This window comes from Actinia tenebrosa, unplaced genomic scaffold (genome assembly GCF_029948245.1).
Source record: "Actinia tenebrosa isolate PJP-AT-01 unplaced genomic scaffold, QUT_ActTen_1.0 PGA_scaffold2__45_contigs__length_23673736, whole genome shotgun sequence".
Taxonomy (NCBI): Eukaryota; Metazoa; Cnidaria; class Anthozoa; order Actiniaria; family Actiniidae; genus Actinia; species Actinia tenebrosa.
This window is the reverse complement of record NW_028292579.1, coordinates 15,769,702-15,788,901: the sequence shown is the minus strand read 5'-3', so window position 1 is coordinate 15,788,901 and position 19,200 is coordinate 15,769,702. Positions and strand designations below refer to the sequence as shown.

Here is a 19,200-nt window from a genome sequence, read left to right as displayed (position 1 = left end):
TTTACAGGGAGGGTGCACATCGAATAAAATCGGACCATTGATCGTTTCTTTTAAGAAAGCAGAACCAAAAGAAAAAAAAAGGGAGATGGATGAGCGGACTTTAAGCTTTTATGGGGGGGTTGCACGTGCACCCTGTGCTCCCCCCCAGTTACGGCCCTGAATCAAAATCATAATCAAATCCTATATGAATTGAAGTTATGCCGTCAATGGATCGTAATAAACCACGCTCGAAAATCAAGTCACAGGGCTGTAACCAGAACTTTTACAGGGAGGGTGCACATCGAATAAAATCGGACCATTGATCGTTTCTTTTAAGAAAGCAGAACCAAAAGAAAAAAAAAGGAGATGGATGAGCGGACTTTAAGCTTTTATGGGGGGGTTGCACGTGCACCCTGTGCTCCCCCCCAGTTACGGCCCTGAATCAAAATCATAATCAAATCCTATATGAATTGAAGTTATGCCGTCAATGGATCGTAATAAACCACGCTCGAAAATCAAGTCAAAATCATAATCAATAAGCCTTTTCACAGTTTAAGAATCGATTCCACTGCGCATGCGATTTTATCCCAAATTTCTACCTTCTTTTGTCTAAACCTTCTTTTGTTCTTAATTAAACAAAAGAAGGTGAGAAATTCGGGATAAAATCGCATGCGCAGTGGAATCGATTGTTAAACTATGAAAAGGCTTATTCGGTCGGTAAGACCCACCGATCCGCCGTTGCTTGGATATACACACCTCTGTTTTGAAGTCGGGAGAAAAAATTATACCTATCCTGAGCTTCATCGACAAGATCCCAGTCATATAAAGCCTCAATTTTGATTGTCACTGACCTCAACTGAGTCTGCGTGTAAATACAGGTCGCGTCTAGGCTTTTAAAAGGCATCCCACATGGAAAGACATGGTCATGAAGGCTAAGTCATCAGCAACATAAGTCTGAATTTTGGGTCTGCTGGTCATAGCAAGGGGTTAATCATCTACGGTCTAGGGGCCGACTAACCTCTCCCTTAGGCTTCGGCCGAGCTTCCTGATCAGTCTGTAAATCCAGGGATAGCGGTGTCGGGGTCGAAATCTCCGGCCTAGCCGTAAATGCTTCGCGCTGCCATACGACGGTTCAGCATTCGATGTCTGGAAGTATGGTCCTAAATTTACGAATAATAAAACTAACTAGTTTTTTTATCGGGTAAATTTGAATGAAGAAAGGTGGTCCTAAGTGCGCAAGCGAATCAAGCGAGGGCCATACCGTAAGTTATGTACCAAGGGCGGATCCAGGGGGAGGGTCGGGGGGGTCGCGACCCCCCTGTCATTCCTGAGGTCAAATGGGCTTCCTGTGGTAAAAATGCGACTGGGATTCCTTTGCCCACAAAATTTACCCATGAGACCCCCCTTCAAAAAAACCCTGGATCCGCCCTTGTGTACCGAGTTTTTCCCTCACTGCCTTATGGCCCAAGCGCGTTGCGAAACGAAACGAAAAGGAAAGGAAAGGAAAAGAAAAGAGAATGGCTGGGAAAAACTTATAATCAGCAAAAAAAATTACTTCCATCTACAACAATGAATTCTTTAATGACTAGTAAAATATATCAGAAAAACTTTTTGTCAAGGTTTATTAATATTTATTTTTTTATTCATAAACAAAATATTTATCACAATGTCTATTATGATGGTTATCATTCAATGTCTTCTGGTCTAACAGGGTCCTTTAGCGGTATCACTGACTTTTTGTCTCTGTCTCTTGAAAGAGCTTTCCTCATATCTGTGGAACACAAAAGCCAAGTCTTAATAAATACATATACACCGTTACCTATTTAAAAAGACGCTGTCGGTCAGAGATCTGAAACAGGCGATATGAGACTAAAAGGAATTTTTGAGCTGTTATGTTTTATGGCTCAAATATGCGAAAAATCACATTTCTAACTCAAAGCTTGTGCTTTACATCCCAATATTAAAATGAAACTACGTTGGTCGCAGGGCCGTAACCAGGGGGGAGCACATAAAAGCTTAAGGTCCGCTCATCTATCTCCTTTCGCTTTAAAACTGCGTGTAAATGTTTTTTGATTAAATGAAGACCACTTGTCATCTGCATATTGTAGCATTTTTAAGAATCACTCACCCATTATTCCTATTTTTTCTTGCTTTTTATTTTTTGGGTCTTCTATTTTTGTTGGTTTTTGGTTAGATAAATTTATTGGATGGCAGGATTTATCCATCAGATAGAGCTATCCACCCTTCGTACAACTGTGCCCTGTTGTTCACAACACAAGTGAATTAATCTTACCATAAGCATTCTCATCTGGGTCCCCTGAGTAGTAGTCCAGTACGGTACGGTATACAATGTAACCTAACTTTTTGTACATATCTACTGCTACATGGTTAGACACTCGAACAAAAAGATCCACAAAGAAGGCTTCTTTCCTGAAATAATATGTATAGTTAATTAAGTGTATAGCCCTTTTACAAAGACGATGCATTGTGACATTGATGAACAAAATAATGATGTTTGTACCCAAGCTAGACCACAATGCATCATGTTCAATATCTCAGAGAACTGAGGTTCGTTGTTAATGAATGGAAATAAATTAAGTGAAAGAGAGAAAGAAGAGAAAATATAGACAGAGGGATGAACAGAACAGCAAGAAAATAAGGAAGGGAGGGAGGGAGGGAGGGAGGGAGGGAGGGAGGGAGGAAGGAAGGAAGGAAGAAGGCAAGCAAGCAAGAACAGAAAGAACTGGAAGATATCTGTGTCCTCTTCTTCCCACCAACTAGATGCAAATGGGAAGATAATATGAATGGGACATTCTCCCAATTAAAACCTATTAATCATGCCACTTCCATCTCATTTCAGACTTACTTTTCAGATATGTTTTCCAGGCTTGACATCAATTTTGCTGCTATCCCTAGTCTTCTTGATTCTGGTTCCACACTGAGTGCAGTCACATGACCATGCCATTGGTCTTTAGAGCTGTCGCCTTCTGCTTTACCCATGACTGTATAAGAGAATATAGTTAAGGAATCAGATATACGCATGCTCCACTTATTCTGACTTCTGGTATGAATTCAAACCGTTATTTTTCTTCAAAAGAAAAACAATCAAGCTTATTTATTCATTGTTTATGGAACAGTTTATTTGTCTTTGATTAACATTCTGAAAAAATTAGCAATTTAGTGAGACCCTCACATGTGTGGTAAAGTATTTAAATTTTTATTACATCCATTTTGAAATCACAAGCAAATCCTGCAATCTGATTGGTTCCCTACAGCAGTGATTTCAGCATTTATTACATCCATTTTGAAATCACAAGCAAATCCTGCAATCTGATTGGTTCCCTGCAGCAGTGATTTCAGCATAAATTGCACGATTTTGAGCTCTAAATTGCACGATTTTGCACATCAACTGATATGAACCAATCACAAGAGAGACATGTCATTTTCTAGCCAATTATGTCAAGGAATCCATCTTAGTGTTGAGCTCACCGCTTCTTGCGAAAAAAAAGAGCCACGGCTCAAATAATTTTTTCTGAAGAACGATTTTACCGTCAAAAGTCTTAAAAAAAGAATTAAAAAGCCGTAAAAAGGACTTAAAAAGACCAACTGATCACTTAAAATCGTCAAAAGCATCTTCGTAAAGTAACTGCTTAAGTAAGTTGAAGATATTACAGCGAAAAGCAGTGGGAGAAAATGCAATCGGCATCTTTTGAATGTGACTTCTTGGCGATTGATCGTGGAAAGTGGTTTCCTTTTCAATCTGTAAAGCATAACAACACATCGAAAATACAGTCATTAAAAGAAGTTTTTCTTAAGAAGAAGATTTTTGCTGAGCTAAGTGACTTCTTAAGGACAACCGAAGGACTAAACAACCTTTGATTTTTGCTGTTTTCTCGGCACAAAAGTGTGATCTTAACATGTTGAACAGAAATCGTAAAAACACAAGCAGTGAGCATTGGCTGTAATATGGACAACAGCCAGTTCATTACAACCCTTTTGGGCAGGATTGTCTTGTTATTTAATGTAAGTAAGAGATTCTTAATACATGTAATGCCTTTTGGTCCGATATAAATTCATTTTAGTTTTGGATTGAAAGTGTTGGTTTTCAAAATGAGAATCATTGCTCGATCAGTATAAACAAGTTCTCTTGACAGCATGTTTGAATCGACTGCTTATAGATTGTAAGTCATGTCGGTTTAACTGGAAAAAACGTCTTTTTCAAAAAAGATTTCAAAATGGATATAATAAAGTGGTAATTGAACTTCGTGTCGTGCAATTTTGGTCTGAAATCAAACTTGCAATTACAAATCGCACTCCCGCTACGCGGTCGTGCGATTTTGTAATCGCGCGTTTGATTTCAGACCAAATTGCACTCCACTCAGTTCAATTACCATTATCAACCGTTGACTGTAAAATCAGCAAATCCGAAACTGATGATTATGCAAAAAATTCAAACCAATAAAATTAACGGTTGATTTGTGTGTTACCAGAGCCTTAAATTTTTTGTTAGAAAGCTGAGAAGGCTTTGGGTCAAGAATGATCATCCATCATATCATGATTCTAGACAAGAGTCTCGTACACTTACTATATCCCATGATTTTTCCAGATGGTGATTCAATAACTTGGAAGTATTCTGGCCAGTGTGCCATGTACTGAAGGTAAAATGCTAAGCCATACTTGAATAAGTCAAGGTTTTTTACTTATCAAGAAGTATTATTGCTGTAATTAATACTATTAAATAGTTGATGTGCGACCTGTGAAATTTGATGTCTCATTCACTGATTACCATTTCAACGAACGTCAATCAAAGAATTGCTCAATCTCAACAATGGGACTTGAATTTGATTCCCAGATGACGTGATGTACATGAGTAGAGTTGCTAGTTGGGTTTTCCACCCTTTGCAAAAATCAACTTCTAAATTCCATTAGGCAATATGCATCAAAGCACAAAGCACTACGGAAAATTGAGTACTGCAAAAATGGATCAGGGAAATCAAAGGAACTATCAAAAATCAAAAAAAGATCTGCTATTTTCATCTGTTAAAATACTTTTATTTCCATAAAAAATGTCAAGCCAAATATGGTCAGATGAATTCTGGGGGGGGGGGGGGGGGGGAGTGAGGGACCTTTGACCATCAATTTGCCCCTAATCAGGCTTACCTTTTCCCATTACTTTTTGTTTTCTATATCTCTATTATTTTTATTTGTAAAGGCAGGCTAATGAAAGCTTCTAAATTCTTAAAGGAACCAAATAAGTGTAAACATATTCAGTTTCCCATCATGTTCCTAGAATTGTGTGATTGTGCACATTGGCAACACATTGGCTATTAGCATGAGTTCAGTGGAAAAAGAGCCACTGTGTGGAATCACTGTTAGTTAAATCCCATCATCATTATCATCATCATGTTCATCATCATTATTAATATAATTATTATCATGATCATTATTATTATTATTATTATCTTAAAATATTTAGCATTGGAACTTTAGTAGCTTTGGAGCGAGTGTATTTCTATTTCTATTAAGACATGCATAGACTATTAAGGTTTATTTAAATAAAATCATTATTATTATTATTATTATTATCATTATTATCATTATTATCATCATCATAGTCATCATCATTATTATTATCATTATTATCATTATTATTATCATCATTATTATTATCATTATCATCATCATAGTCAGCATCATTATTATTATCATTATCATTATTATTATTGTAGCTTTCAATGCATACTGTCTCATATCATATCATTACAGTAAGGATACATTTTCTGTTAGTGGGTCAAGATTTCTGCAAAAACAAAAAGCAAGATATAAAAAACTCAAAAAAAAGAAAACTAATATAAAAGACCATATTGGGTTACCAGTGTCTAAGCTTACTGCAGCTTTCAATATTCTGTGAACTCAAAAATTTCAACAGCTTTTGGTAAAATTTATTTGTCACTGTCGGCAGTCAAGAACATAAAAGGCATTGACTGAATATTTTTGATTAACAGCGCCGAAAGATCAAATTTCAAAGTGCACTTGTAACTACTAAATTATAGAGTGTCTCAGAAGCAAACTTAAAAATTCAAATTCTCTGGGATGTAGCTGAAAAGAGATTGCTGTTCATCTTTCATTTCTGTATTTACTCATCAAATACGATTACCGATGACTAAATAATTCATTCCAGAACAGTAAAAATATCGCTATGCTTCAAGATCTACATCATCAGCAGAAGTGAGTACGTTCTGCACATGTCTGCTTAGAGTTTGCATTTTGTTGATAGAATCAAAGAATTACTGCTTAAATACCTACACGTTGTTAAAATGGAACATGTCTTCACATCTAAAGGCTCGTATGGTAGACATTTCCCTATTTTTCTTTCAGAACTTCGATGGCTTTTCTTCTTCTTTAGTGATTCTTGAGCCCTTTATATTGATGGACAGCAGTATTTAAGACAAAACACAGGGAGCCCAAGATAGAAAACAGCTTTAAACGGGACAAGATGAACGGTAGATTTAATATGAATGATTCGGGTTAACATCGAAAGAGTCAAATATCCTTAGTTACAAAACTCAACTTGATTGACTTGCTAAATCATGCAAAATTACTATTTCAAGTGAATAAATTCTTATTCCTAGAACTCTGGGTCTGGTTGTACAGAGATTGGATAGCACTGATCCAACGAGAAAATATTATCCTGTGGATTAATTCATTGGATAACACCATTACTTTATCCATTGGATAAGGATTTATTGTATCCGTCGGATAGCGCTATCCACCCTTTATACAACCGGGCCCTGTGCATAACACCCACTTCTAAAGTTAATGTAGATGTTACCAGCCATCTGAGATCAGAATTCTTAAGGGATTTTTAAAATGTCCTTAGGAAAGCAATGCTATGATAAGTCTTTTAACCTCATTATTTAATAGAGTACTGACTACAGTAAATAGTGCTGATTAAACAATAGAAAACAATATGATTAGCATAATTTAGCAGTATTTAGTGGTATTTATTTTGTACACTTATGGTGTTTGTACTCTAGCATCCCATATCTTATATCATATATACGCGGCTGATTGGCTAGAGATGACGTGTACAAGTGGGTATTTCACTTTGGAAGGCGAATGAAAAATCAGGGATCCCAGGTTCAGAAATTCAGGAAACCCGCGCTGTCTTTTTTTTTTTTTTTTTTTTTTTATCTTGTAAATCAAAACACTCACGCGTCAATAAGTCTATGTTCAAGCCGACTTTCATCGTCTGACGTAGGAAAGCTCACACAACTCGAAAACTTATATCGTAATCATTGCTTTGAAATTCGTGCGATATCGGTATTCGCGTGAAATCCAATGTGCAAGTTCCCTTGTCAGCCAATGAACTATTTAATAGCTCTAGAGTAACTCAGAATAAAGAGAGTAACTCATATTCCAGGTTTTGCCGCGAAAAGCCAATGAAGTGTCTACTCCTACTGCGCATGCGTAATAAGCTGCCTTGAAGCAAACACAGCTGATGGACTTTCCATCGGTTGTCGACACGTATTCTCGATAACTGTAAAAGATACGGCTTCTAACCTTCAGATCCTGTAATCGGGATGTTTAAGGTCAAAATTATAAAGGTTGGTCACCTCGCTGTGTTGTGTCAATCTGCTTAAATCAAGGACTTTTAAACTCGATGAAGAAGCCTTCGAAAAATTTCGTCTTTAAAGCCACGTGTGCAGTTTTATTACTTTTATTCTTTGGTCAAATTTCTTTATTTTTTATCTGCCGTTGTGGTGAAAGCCAGGAGCTTTGGGCCCGCGAAAAACGAAGCTTATCATGCGAAGAAAAGATCAAGAAATACTTAGAAAAAATTGCAGAAAAAAACGAAGAAATCAAGAAGTTAAAAAGCCAAGCTGATGTACAAAACAGTATCATTCGAAAACTTGGTAAACAAAGTCAAGATCTTACGTTACTTTTAAAGGCTTACAAGCGCTCAGAGCTGAAGTTTACCCAACAGCTACCAGAAAGCAGGAATAGCGACTTGGTGAAGGAGTTTAACGAAGGAGAAATCCTGACTTCTGAATTTGAGGTGACTCATTTTGATAGTTACACTTGGAATGCTGTTTATAGCTTGAGTACTGGTCTTGGTCATAGCCCTGGAGTACGACCTATGCCTCGACAACCAATAGGAAAAGAATATCACAGTATCTTAAACTTTGCTGTGGGTAAAATTAATGAAGACTCGGAAGATAAGAATATGCTGACTTCGGATTTCGATCTAGTTGATGGTATCTCCAGAACTGATAGAATCAAGGGCGGAGAGTATGACTTGTACTTTAGAACAAATCACTTAAATGTGTATCACAGGATTAAAGCGTTCAGACCATTCACTTCTCTTCAACTTGTTGGCAATGTAGAAACAGTAGATACGAATCATGACATTATCAACTTAATTCTACCTCTCTCGGGCCGAATAGAGAAGTTCAAACTATTTATGGAAAATTTTGTTGCAGTCGGTATTCACTGGGACAGAAGGTTATTCTTAACTGTTGTATTCTTTGGTGAAGAAGGAAAACATGAAATAGGGAATATACTTTCTAATGTTTCAAGAACAGCAAACTTCACAAGTTATCAGATTATATATTCTGATAAGCCTTTCTCAAGAGGGCTTGGATTACAGAAGGGGGCACTTGCCTGGGACAAGGGGAACGTCTTGATGTTTTTCTGCGATGTGGATGTGTTCTTTACACCTGAATTTCTGGAAAGATGTCGCTTTTATACAGCACCAGGTCATCAAGTGTATTATCCAGTTGTATTCAGCTTATTTAATCCCATGGTCGTCTACGGCGGCAATCCTCCTCCCCTTAGAGAGCAGTACAAGATTAACCGTGAGACAGGATATTGGAGAGATTTTGGGTTTGGAATGGTGTGCCATTACAGGAGTGATTTTTTACAAACAGGAGGTTTTGACTTGACCATTAAGGGATGGGGCAAAGAAGATGTTAAATTATACCGTAAATATTTAAACAGTAAAATTAAGGTAGTGCGAGCTGTAGACAGAGGGATATTTCATATGTATCATCATAAATATTGCAGCCGCAATTTGACTAGTTCGCAGTATGTAGCCTGTCTTAACAGCAAGGTAAAATCTGAGGCTTCTCATATTCAAATGGGGTTGCTGGCTTTTGGAGGAAGGATTTTTGAAAGCAGTGATCCAGATTGGTTTGAACAGCTGCAGGCATCGGCTCCGAAAAACAAAAGACCAGATCCCCCAACTTCAACAGCTTCAATTACTAATAACTCTGAATCCAAGGTTGATGTCAATCAAGACAAACAAAAATACATACAAATCAAAAGTGAAACTAAAACAACTGCCTGATAATTTGTTTTAAAATCTAAAATATATTTAAAATCCTTTTTTTAAATCCCTTTTTCAGAAATCAAAATATACCAAAATATACTTTGGTCTGTGAGTCGTGAATTTAAAAATATGAAAAAATTAGATGATTGTTTTGTAGTTTGCAACGAGTTAATATCTAAATGATATACCTTTTAGTGATGACCCGTACTGGCACATGTTTAAGAGTTGTATCCATATTCATGTGTCTTCACGTGTGCAACCATTAAACAAAGAAATGATACTCTAGGGAAAGGCAGTACAGGTGGTCTGAAATGGAAATGTTATAAGCCTTTTCACAGTTTAAGAATCGATTCCACTGCGCATGCGATTTTATCCCAAATTTCTACCTTCTTTTGTCTAAACCTTCTTTTGTTCTTAATTAAACAAAAGAAGGTGAGAAATTCGGGATAAAATCGCATGCGCAGTGGAATCGATTCTTAAACTATGAAAAGGCTTATTCTGCCCAAGGTAACAGGGTTTATTCACATCACTAATTTAGTGTTGAAGCTCAACAATTAAAAACTCCCAATCACTTGTATAGTAAAATTTAAAATTATGAGATGAATTTATCATAAAATAATTATTTTATTATAAAAGTCATACAAATATTTAAAATTATTTTAGTTTATTCATTACTATAACATTATGCAAAATCATTTAAAATTTATTCTTAATTCCAATTTGGATTAAGCATTTTCCCATTTCAGACCCTGTGTCATTCTCTTGAGAATAAGATTCTTAGTTTGAGTCTTATCCACATTCATTTGTCTTCTCATGCTCAATCGTTAAACAAAGAAATGATACTCTAGGGAATGACACATTGTCTGAAAAAGAAAAAAATTATACAAGATCTAATTGATTAATATGTTCATCATTTCCATTATCATTTATTGTATATTCTCTGTTTCAAATGGTACTCAGTTTCCCATCATGCTTTGAGCTAGAGATTCATGCTCATGCACATTGGCTATTAGACCATCTTGATTTTATCAAACTTCACATAATAAAAGGACAAGTACGAACCTCTTAATTAAGCTAGAAGTTTTTGTGTGTGTGAGTTTGCCAAACTACAAACCTTATTTTTGGTTTGATTCACCAGTTCAAACCTCCCTAGTGAAAATCCTGGCTAATTGCCCCTGTACCATGCCACTTTTAGTGCTACTGCTACCCCCTTACAGCTACTACCGCTACTATTACACTATCACTACATAAACCACAGGTAGCCCACTGACTATTTGTTCTTTATGGTGATTTAGTAAAAATACGCAGGTGATTATAGAAAATCTCGCATGCTGATTGGTCAAGAAACTCATACTGTCACACGATAATCACCTCGATTGTTAAATACGTTATTACGCATATATTGCCTAATATGTGTATTGCCTAAAAACAGAGCTGGGGCAACCTGTGCATAAACCAATCAAATTGGATCAACCATATTGGGACCATTATTTTGTAATTTTTACTAAACTTAATATCAAAAATATTTTCTAAAAGTATTTCAGGCCGAGACAGAGACTATCGAAAACTAGTCCGTGTGATACTATAAAATATAGTTTTTGTTTTTCTGTCATTAAAGCAGTTTTTGGACATCACATGAACTCTGACAGCAGTTGCAAGCTACCTGCTAAAATTTGCATTTTTTGCCTACATCACTAAAATTAATAATCAATCACAGTATCTTTTACAATCTTGACTGGCAGAAGTAAGAAATCAAATTCCAATTATGCATAACTCACAACCATCTAGTTTGTGTAATTTTAACCTTGAAAATTCGATGTAACTAGAGAGTTTATAAAACTGAAAAAGATTACTGACGTTTCGGACGCTCGTCCTTTGTCAGAGTAAAAGAGAAAGAGTTGGTAGAAAGGAGTGTATACATACGTACAATAGAATAAGACAAAAGAAACCAATGAAACCAATGTCTTGTTCTCAATATATAAACACTCCTTTCTACCACCTCTTTCTCTTTTACTCCAACGAAGGATGAGCGTCCGAAACGTCAGTAATCTTTTTCATCTTTTCATGGTGTATGATTTACCCTTGTATCATTACTGTTTCATTAGAAACACCGACGCAGCTCACACTAGTTTTTAGCTAGTTATCTCTTCAGTCTATAAAATTAGTTTCTGTGGTGAAGTCAAATCTTGGTCATTTCCTATAATTGATGATTAATTAATTTGAGAATTTTGTATACACCTACTTGCAAGAAGGTTGTCATACAATATTAGAACATTAGTAATTTAGTGAGAAAGGAATACATTAAAAGACAAAAGAAAAAGTTCAGCTTCAGTGATATTCTTTTGTTTTTTAATATAATTCCTATCCCACTAAATCACTAATGTTCTATTTTCGTATGACAACGTTCTTGCAAGTAGGTGTAATTTATGACATTATTAAATCATCGTTCTAATCATTTTTTATAATTCTATTGTATTAGGCCACCTTATTAATTGGCAGCACATTGATTGGTTCAAAACTGTGCTCTATTTAAAAAAAACAGAGCATTGGTCACATTATCTGCAAGTGCAAGTATATGCCGGCCTTGCGATAAAGTGAGAAAAAAACTACATTTCTTAATTTTATACAATAAAACAAATAGAAAAGCTTTTTTCAGGCTCCTCTGAATAGTAATGTGTGAAGCATTTGTGTATCTTCACACATCTAATTTTTCATTCCGTTGATCTGTATTACTTTATGAAACAAGGAAAAAGCTCTTCCATTTCTTAAATACACCTAATATGCCTATTCGTATTTTAAACTTGTTTAAAATATAATAAAGATTATAAACTATTCCTTATGGCAGTTGATATAAAACTTTGCTAGGAATCAAATCCCCCCAACCTTAGTTTCTTGATGTCATACAATGAAATGTACCCAAATGACCTGCACTTGTTACTCCTGTAACATGATGTTCAAGGTGGAGTGAGAGGAGATACCACATGCAATAATGATGTCTGTATTGCATTGATTATTCCAGGAAAAGAAGAAAGAGCCATAAGAACATCAGCAGCACCCTCCCTGGATTGACACAAGTAAAAATGTTATAAATATCTATCCATCCCACCTATCGTATCAACTCATCCCATCCATCCATCCATCCCACCCATCCATCCCACTATCACATCAAGTCCTCCCATCCATACATCACACCTATAACAATCAACGCATATCCCATCCATCCATCACACCTATCACATCAACTCATCCCATCTATCCATCTCACTTCACCTATCACATCAACTCATCCCATCCATCCATCTCACCTATCACATCAACTCAGCCCATCCATACATCACACCTACACATCAACTCATGCCATCCATCATCCACCTATCACATCAACTCATCCCATCCATACATCACACTCAATTTGCTAGAGAGGGGCTTTGTGCAGGAAGGGGTGATAGCACTCATAGGCCCATCCATACCTCCCACCTATCACTCAACGCATCCCATTCCATTCCATCCACCCCTATAACATCAACTCATCCCATCCTCCATCTCACTATCACACACTCAACTACATCCCATCCAATTACATCACACCTATAACAATCACTCTCCCATCCATCCATCTCAACCCTATCCATCACTCATCGCTTCCATACATCACACCTATCACATCAACTCATCCCATCCATCCATCTCACCTATCACATCATCAACTCAATCCCCCTCCATCCATCCCACCTATCCACCTCAATTCATCCCATCTTTCTCTCACAACCTTCACATCAACTCTCCCATCTATCCATCACACCTCTCACATCAACTCATCTTATCCATCCATCTCACCTATCACAGTCAACTCATCCACATCCATCCATCTCACCTATCACATCACTTTCCTCCCTCTATCCATCTCACCACTATCACAGTCAACTCATCCCTCATCCATCTCACCTATCCCACATCAACCTCATCCCTCCGTACATCACACCTAATCAATCACTCATTCCCATCCATCCATCACACCTATCACATTCAACTCATCTTACCATCCATCTCACTCTTCACATCAACTCATCCCATCCTACATCACACCTAAACATCAACTTCTCCAGCCATTCATCCACCTATCCATACACACCTCATCGCCATCCATCCATCTCAACCCCTTAAATTCACATCAACTTATCCCAATCCATCCATCTCACCTATCATACAACTCAACTCAATCCCATCTATTCATCTCACATATCACACTTCACTTATCCATCCATCCATCCACCTATCATATCACTCATTCCCATCTATCCTCCCCCCCCCCCCCACCAGTTTTTTCCTCCCTCCTCTCAAAATCACCCTAACCAATTCAACTGGTAAGAGCCTGTGCTGCGGGTCATACATGGACTGTGTAGCAGCTGCCAGAGGCACCATCACATGCTTTCAGTTCAACCCTGTTGAGCTGTGCCACCAATACTGTGCTTGCGGTCGAAAATAAAGATATTGGTATTTTTTTACCAGCTTACTTCAACTTACCTCATCAATGTGGCTACAGTTTGGTCTTTTTGTTGTGATAGTAGGTTCATTACAGTTCTCAGTCCATGACATCGTATAGTCTCATCTGTAGACTAGATAGACATCATCATGTACATTTATAGGCTTCAAATCATTTTTGTTCACAAGTTTCCTTATTATTGTGACAGAGCAAGTTTAGAGCTGACCAAATCTCTAGTTTTCTTTACAAAATTATGAAAAATCTTTTTTAAATCAAGGTGAGCTGGGCACCTTGAACCCCTCCCCAGGCACCCACCCAAGGCATGATACTCAGGTTACTCCACAGAGGAATTTTTTTTAAAGACCTACCCCTACCCCTAGAAATCCCAATGTTCTTCCATACAAACTCTGTAATTTTGTTCTTTCTCTGACCCCTCCACCCCTTGGAAATTCCTAATTCCTCTGTGTTTGGGGGGAGGGGGTATGGATAATTTTAGGAACTATACATTGGCTGTTAAAGTGGGTGGTATTAACAGATTATAAAAAGTACAAAAGTAAATGGCAAAACATAAATATTAACTCATTTACTGTCCTAAAGATGGACCAGGTAGGGAAAAACTGTGCCCTCGGCATAGAAAATGGGCCCATGCCTAATTCCATGTATTCAAGAGTCACCTCGGGCAAAGTTTTGACCTATCCAGACCTCTTGGCCAGGGAATAACATTCTATTTTTTAGCACTGAAAGATTACCTTCAGATGTATCTGAATTACTTGTGATAGAGAACAAATCTGAAAAATAAGTTTTTTGCATTCAATAATTAGACTAATGACTATATTATTAAAGATGGATAGCACTTCTTTTGTTTACAGTTATATCACAAGAAAATGTTTTTCATACCAATATTGCTGAATTTTGATGAAACGTAGAAAAGTTGGCCAAGGCTCTAGAAACATGAGTCTAAAATCAAAGAAAAATACATAATTAATGGCCACATAAGAATCAAAACCAGCCTAAGGTGAGGACGTACACGTACTGTAAATGAGGATTGGTAATAATTAACTTGATGATGGTGGTTATGGTGGTGGTGGTGATGATGATGATGATGATGATGATGATGGTGGTGGTGGTGATGAGAATTTAATATGATGGTGGATGATGATGATAATAATGATGATCATGATGATGACAATGTTAGTGATAATGATTGTGACGTTGTTGTAACCCTGTCACAACATTACAATGATGATAAGTGATAGCGATAATGATGAGAATGATGTCTAGTGATGATAATGATGATGAAATAATGATGGTGTTGAGAAAGATGTCCAGTGATGATGATGATGGTGATGAAAATGTTGTACAGAGATGATGATGAAATGATGATGGTGATGAGAATGATGTCAGTAATGATAACGATATAATGATAATACATTATCTTCTGCTTTTGAAGCCATCATAGTCTATGATAAAATAAGTATTCCAAGAAGCATTTAATATTCTCATAGGTTAACCTGTATATCATTGTGTTCTGCATGTGATGACATCACGCTACACATGGCCTCTAGACAATCTCTTAAAGACATCTATGGAAGGAGATATAAAATGAGTATAATTGAAAGGAATGAACAAACAGATGGATAAATGGTAGAACCTACATAGCACTCAGTTGATGTAATGTATTTATGAAATTTATTGTATTCTATTTTCGTAATGACTATTGTATTAGGTGTGATTCATTGTAAGTTTTTTTCATGAATACATTACATTAACTGCTTGCTACGTAGGATCTCTTGGCCATGGATGAATGGCTAGTGGGGTAGATAGGTGAGCTGGTGGATGAACCGACAGAAGTCATGGATAGCTGGTAAACTGTAGAAGATGAATGCTTCTAACATCCAACATACATCAGCTGGTATTAGAGATAGTTGACTGTTGCATAATCTGAGTGCTCTATATGTGGTAATACCTGATCTTGTTCTCCTAATGCTAGATTTGCTATCAGTGATGAAGCATTCACTAGCACCTACCAAAAAAAAAAAAAATTGATAATAGGTTAATAAGCTGAGAAGGAAGCATACAATGATTTGTCACTTGTCACCACTGAAATGGAAACTCTGAAAAAAATACAAGTCCTGATAGGAATTGAACCCATGACCTTCTGGATGCTGGTCAGATGCTCTACCACTGAGCTAGTACAGGAAAGACTCTTGATGAGTGGTCATTTACTGGGCTCATTATGACAAACGGCCTACAACTGCTAGATACATTCATTCAGATTCAATTAATTCAGAATCTTTCTAGATAAATAATGATGAGAATAGGTTAATAAGCTAGGAAGAAAGTATAGAATAATTTGTGGTCATTTGTCACTAGCTGAAAGAAAAACTGAAAATATCAGAGTCCCTGATAAATTGTAGGACTCATGACCTTCCGGAAGCCGGATTGAATACTCTACCACTGAGCTATAGTAAAGACTCATGACGAGCAGTCATTTACTACATTCATTAAAAAGAGAAGAATATTGTAAATTTTCATTATGATTATAATTTTGTTTAATAATTCGTTACATACAATTATAATTTGCAAATGTATACCTGGAGATTTTTGGTCCTCTTCTAAGTGATTCCACTAAACATCTACCAGCTGAAAAATCCTCCTTCAAAAATAAAAAAAATCTAATGATTTAAACGTCTTCATAAATGATCGAATAAGGTGCTGTTCATCTCAATTAAATCACATTTCATTAGGAGTAGTGGAACAAACAGCACATAGTCAAAAACTGAGGAAGTTAACCCTCATGCACCACTTGTTTCCACTACTTGGATAGAAGTGCATGCCGCACATGGCACCCATATTTCTAAATAGTGTACCTGGACAATCCTGTGCCGTTGCCAATCAGTACCCATGGACATCTGAGAAAGAATCCTAAGTGAAATCTCCTGAATCTGAGGAGTTAAGATGATCATCTCATTACTACTAATATTAAACAATTTAACTTTGATTAGACATGATGATATAATTTTATTGCCGGTTGACTTAATGAGGATTCAGTTCTTCCCTGTCGACCCCTTTTTGTCTATTGTCATCTTGCATTTGCCAAAAACCGTTGTTGTAATATATTATTTTAATATACTCAACAAAATTACACAATTCTGATTGGACAAGAGGAGTACAATTAAATCCTGAAATCGTACTCCGTGGAGTCCCAAATAAGTTGCTCAATTTCGTTGACTGTATTATAAAAAAAAATCGCACATCTTTTCGTACAATTCTGAATTTATATATACCAGATACTTGTTATGTTTTGAAAGTCCTCAATTGCACAAAGGCTCGTCGAATTTCAAAAACTTTCAAACATCAGTGGTATTCATAAATCCAAATTGTACTCGGATCTTGCAATGTCCTAGACTAAGAAATAAATGCAAAAATATCATGTCTGGAAATAATTTTCCATTTTTTCTAGACATGAATGTGGTATCTTGCTCAGTTTTGCCATTACGTTTTTTTGAAACATTTGGGTCTTAGACACTCCACTTTTTCATCATTTGCTTTTGTTAAGCTAAGATCCTTGGAAGAGCATTTCTATCACTTAACAACATAAAAATTAAGATAAAAAATTTGAAATGGAAATAAACAGAATTTGGAAGATGAAGGTCATGTGCTGTGGTAATCATTGATGTCACAATGATGTCAAATGTAATGTCGAGTGTGTGGTGTGCTTCAGTATGGGCAATGCAATCAAATATTTACAGTCCTTTGCATGTGGCGCATCAAGTATTTAACAACTGCATTCCCTCTGACATTAAATTGTAAATATAATAGTTTAGAGGTATTACGTTAAGTTAGGGATCTATATACATGACTTTGTTCTCATGCTCTCAAAAGAAGTCATGTTTACTGTAGCATTTTCTGCCTTTAAATTTTTCTATATGTTTTTTTTCTATTGATTTGGATATAAGATGATGGGATCATAGGTTTAATTAATAAATTCCACAGTTTGGACAAATTATAGTCTGCTTGTCAGTGCTGGCTACGGACGTGAGTGAACTGATAAATACCTCTATAGTGGTGCCAGATTCATGGTTTTCCATGTGCTCAGTGTCCTCATTGCTAGTAATCGCAATAAGCTTCTTTCATGGGCACACAGCGATATACAGGATTAATGCTCCATCTGCAAGATGCTAAAAAAGTTTCCAAAAAAGGTAAAAAATGTCGAAAATTCCACTGTTTAAAGTACACATAATCTTTAAAAAATGATGGATATATATTAAAGAAAGGCATGACAGATGTAGAGATGCAATGGGTAAGTGGGTGTTTTTGATAGTAATTGCATTAAAGGATGGATAATAGAATAAAACTTAATCCCAACCATCCAGTCTTTCATCAATTAATTGATGAAAAATGGATGGTTTGGGATGATCATACATGTATGGGTGTATGATGGTATGGATGGTAATAATGGCAAGGACTTGGTAGAATTAATGGAGTGATCAGAGGGATTATGGATGGATGGAGAGATGGATAAGATGGATGGAGAATGGTGACAATTCATGGATGAGATGGATGGCAATAAGACAGTAGATATAGGTGGATTGGATGGATGATAGAATTAATAAATGGATATATAGATCCGCGGGGTCTCCAGGTTGGAAAGGTGATTGATGATAGGGAAATTGGATAGATGATTGATGAAATTCATGGATAGGATGAATTTGGAAGCATGGATGGATCAGGTGGACACTGTTAGATCAATGAATTATATATCAGTTTTATAACATTCAGTTACCTCCAAAGTTTCACTCACCCTGAGCCTGAGTTCTCTTCTACTTACAGAATATCCTTAGTGCGCTTATATCCCATCACAAAAAGAGTTTGCTCTTTGGGGTCTATTAGTTGTGGATAATATCTGCAATACGATTAATTACCCTTCTTCCACTATAACCTTCAATAAAGTATCTATGTAAATTTTACAGCTGAAAAAACTGTGCCAATTTGTCCACATGGTATTTGCGCATCCAGCCGTTCTGAAATAGTTACACATAATAACGTCCACTGCAAAACGAGGTGTCAGGAAGCCTGTGAAAAGTGAGCAAAGGGTTTAATTATGTACCTATAAGGCCCAGTCGATGGGTGCATAACACTTTTTACCAATGTTGACCTCATATTATTGTACTAAGAGGACATGTACCTGATGCTAAACCATTGGAAATTTTTGTTTTTTTTATACTAAAATATATGGAAAAATCTGAAAGAAAAGGATTACAAAGAGTGCGCTAGCTCGGGTGCAACTGATTTGTAATTTGTTCACCGTAATTTTTGGCCATTACGTCTTCCTATTTCATGGCTCTTGACCATCCGAAACGGAAGAATATTTTAATAATATTTCTGCTGCTGTCATTCATTCCTT

The 19,200-nt window shown here is 36.4% G+C and overlaps 3 protein-coding genes and 1 long non-coding RNA gene across 4 annotated transcripts; 1 reads left to right on the top strand and 3 right to left on the bottom strand.

Moving 5' to 3' along the window:
• Window positions 1-1,541: 1,541 nt before the first annotated feature.
• On the bottom strand, window positions 1,542-6,410 carry LOC116298211 (N-alpha-acetyltransferase 20). Its single transcript, XM_089034718.1, has 6 exons — window positions 6,286-6,410; window positions 5,755-5,779; window positions 4,565-4,655; window positions 2,846-2,981; window positions 2,273-2,409; window positions 1,542-1,750 (listed from the first exon to the last, which is right to left on the bottom strand). Exons 1-6 carry the CDS (start codon window positions 6,336-6,338, stop codon window positions 1,665-1,667), a joined length of 528 nt encoding a protein of 175 aa, XP_088890844.1. The 5' UTR covers window positions 6,339-6,410; the 3' UTR covers window positions 1,542-1,664.
• Window positions 6,411-7,485: 1,075 nt separating this feature from the next.
• Window positions 7,486-9,705, top strand: LOC116298208 (chondroitin sulfate N-acetylgalactosaminyltransferase 1-like). The gene has a single exon (XM_031706591.2). The coding sequence runs from the start codon at window positions 7,643-7,645 to the stop codon at window positions 9,326-9,328; it is 1,686 nt and encodes a 561-aa protein (XP_031562451.1). The 5' UTR covers window positions 7,486-7,642; the 3' UTR covers window positions 9,329-9,705.
• A 1,596-nt stretch (window positions 9,706-11,301) lies between these two features.
• LOC148909410 (uncharacterized) lies at window positions 11,302-16,028 on the bottom strand. Its single transcript, XM_089034125.1, has 7 exons — window positions 16,020-16,028; window positions 15,760-15,816; window positions 15,305-15,376; window positions 14,691-14,750; window positions 14,543-14,581; window positions 13,835-13,926; window positions 11,302-12,370 (listed from the first exon to the last, which is right to left on the bottom strand). Exons 1-7 carry the CDS (start codon window positions 16,026-16,028, stop codon window positions 12,265-12,267), a joined length of 435 nt encoding a protein of 144 aa, XP_088890251.1. The 3' UTR covers window positions 11,302-12,264.
• A 281-nt stretch (window positions 16,029-16,309) lies between these two features.
• On the bottom strand, window positions 16,310-17,348 carry LOC148909409 (uncharacterized). Its single transcript, XR_016120412.1, has 3 exons — window positions 17,328-17,348; window positions 16,664-16,738; window positions 16,310-16,449 (listed from the first exon to the last, which is right to left on the bottom strand). It is a non-coding gene; the product is annotated as an uncharacterized LOC148909409 (long non-coding RNA).
• Between the last annotated feature and the right edge of the window lie 1,852 nt (window positions 17,349-19,200).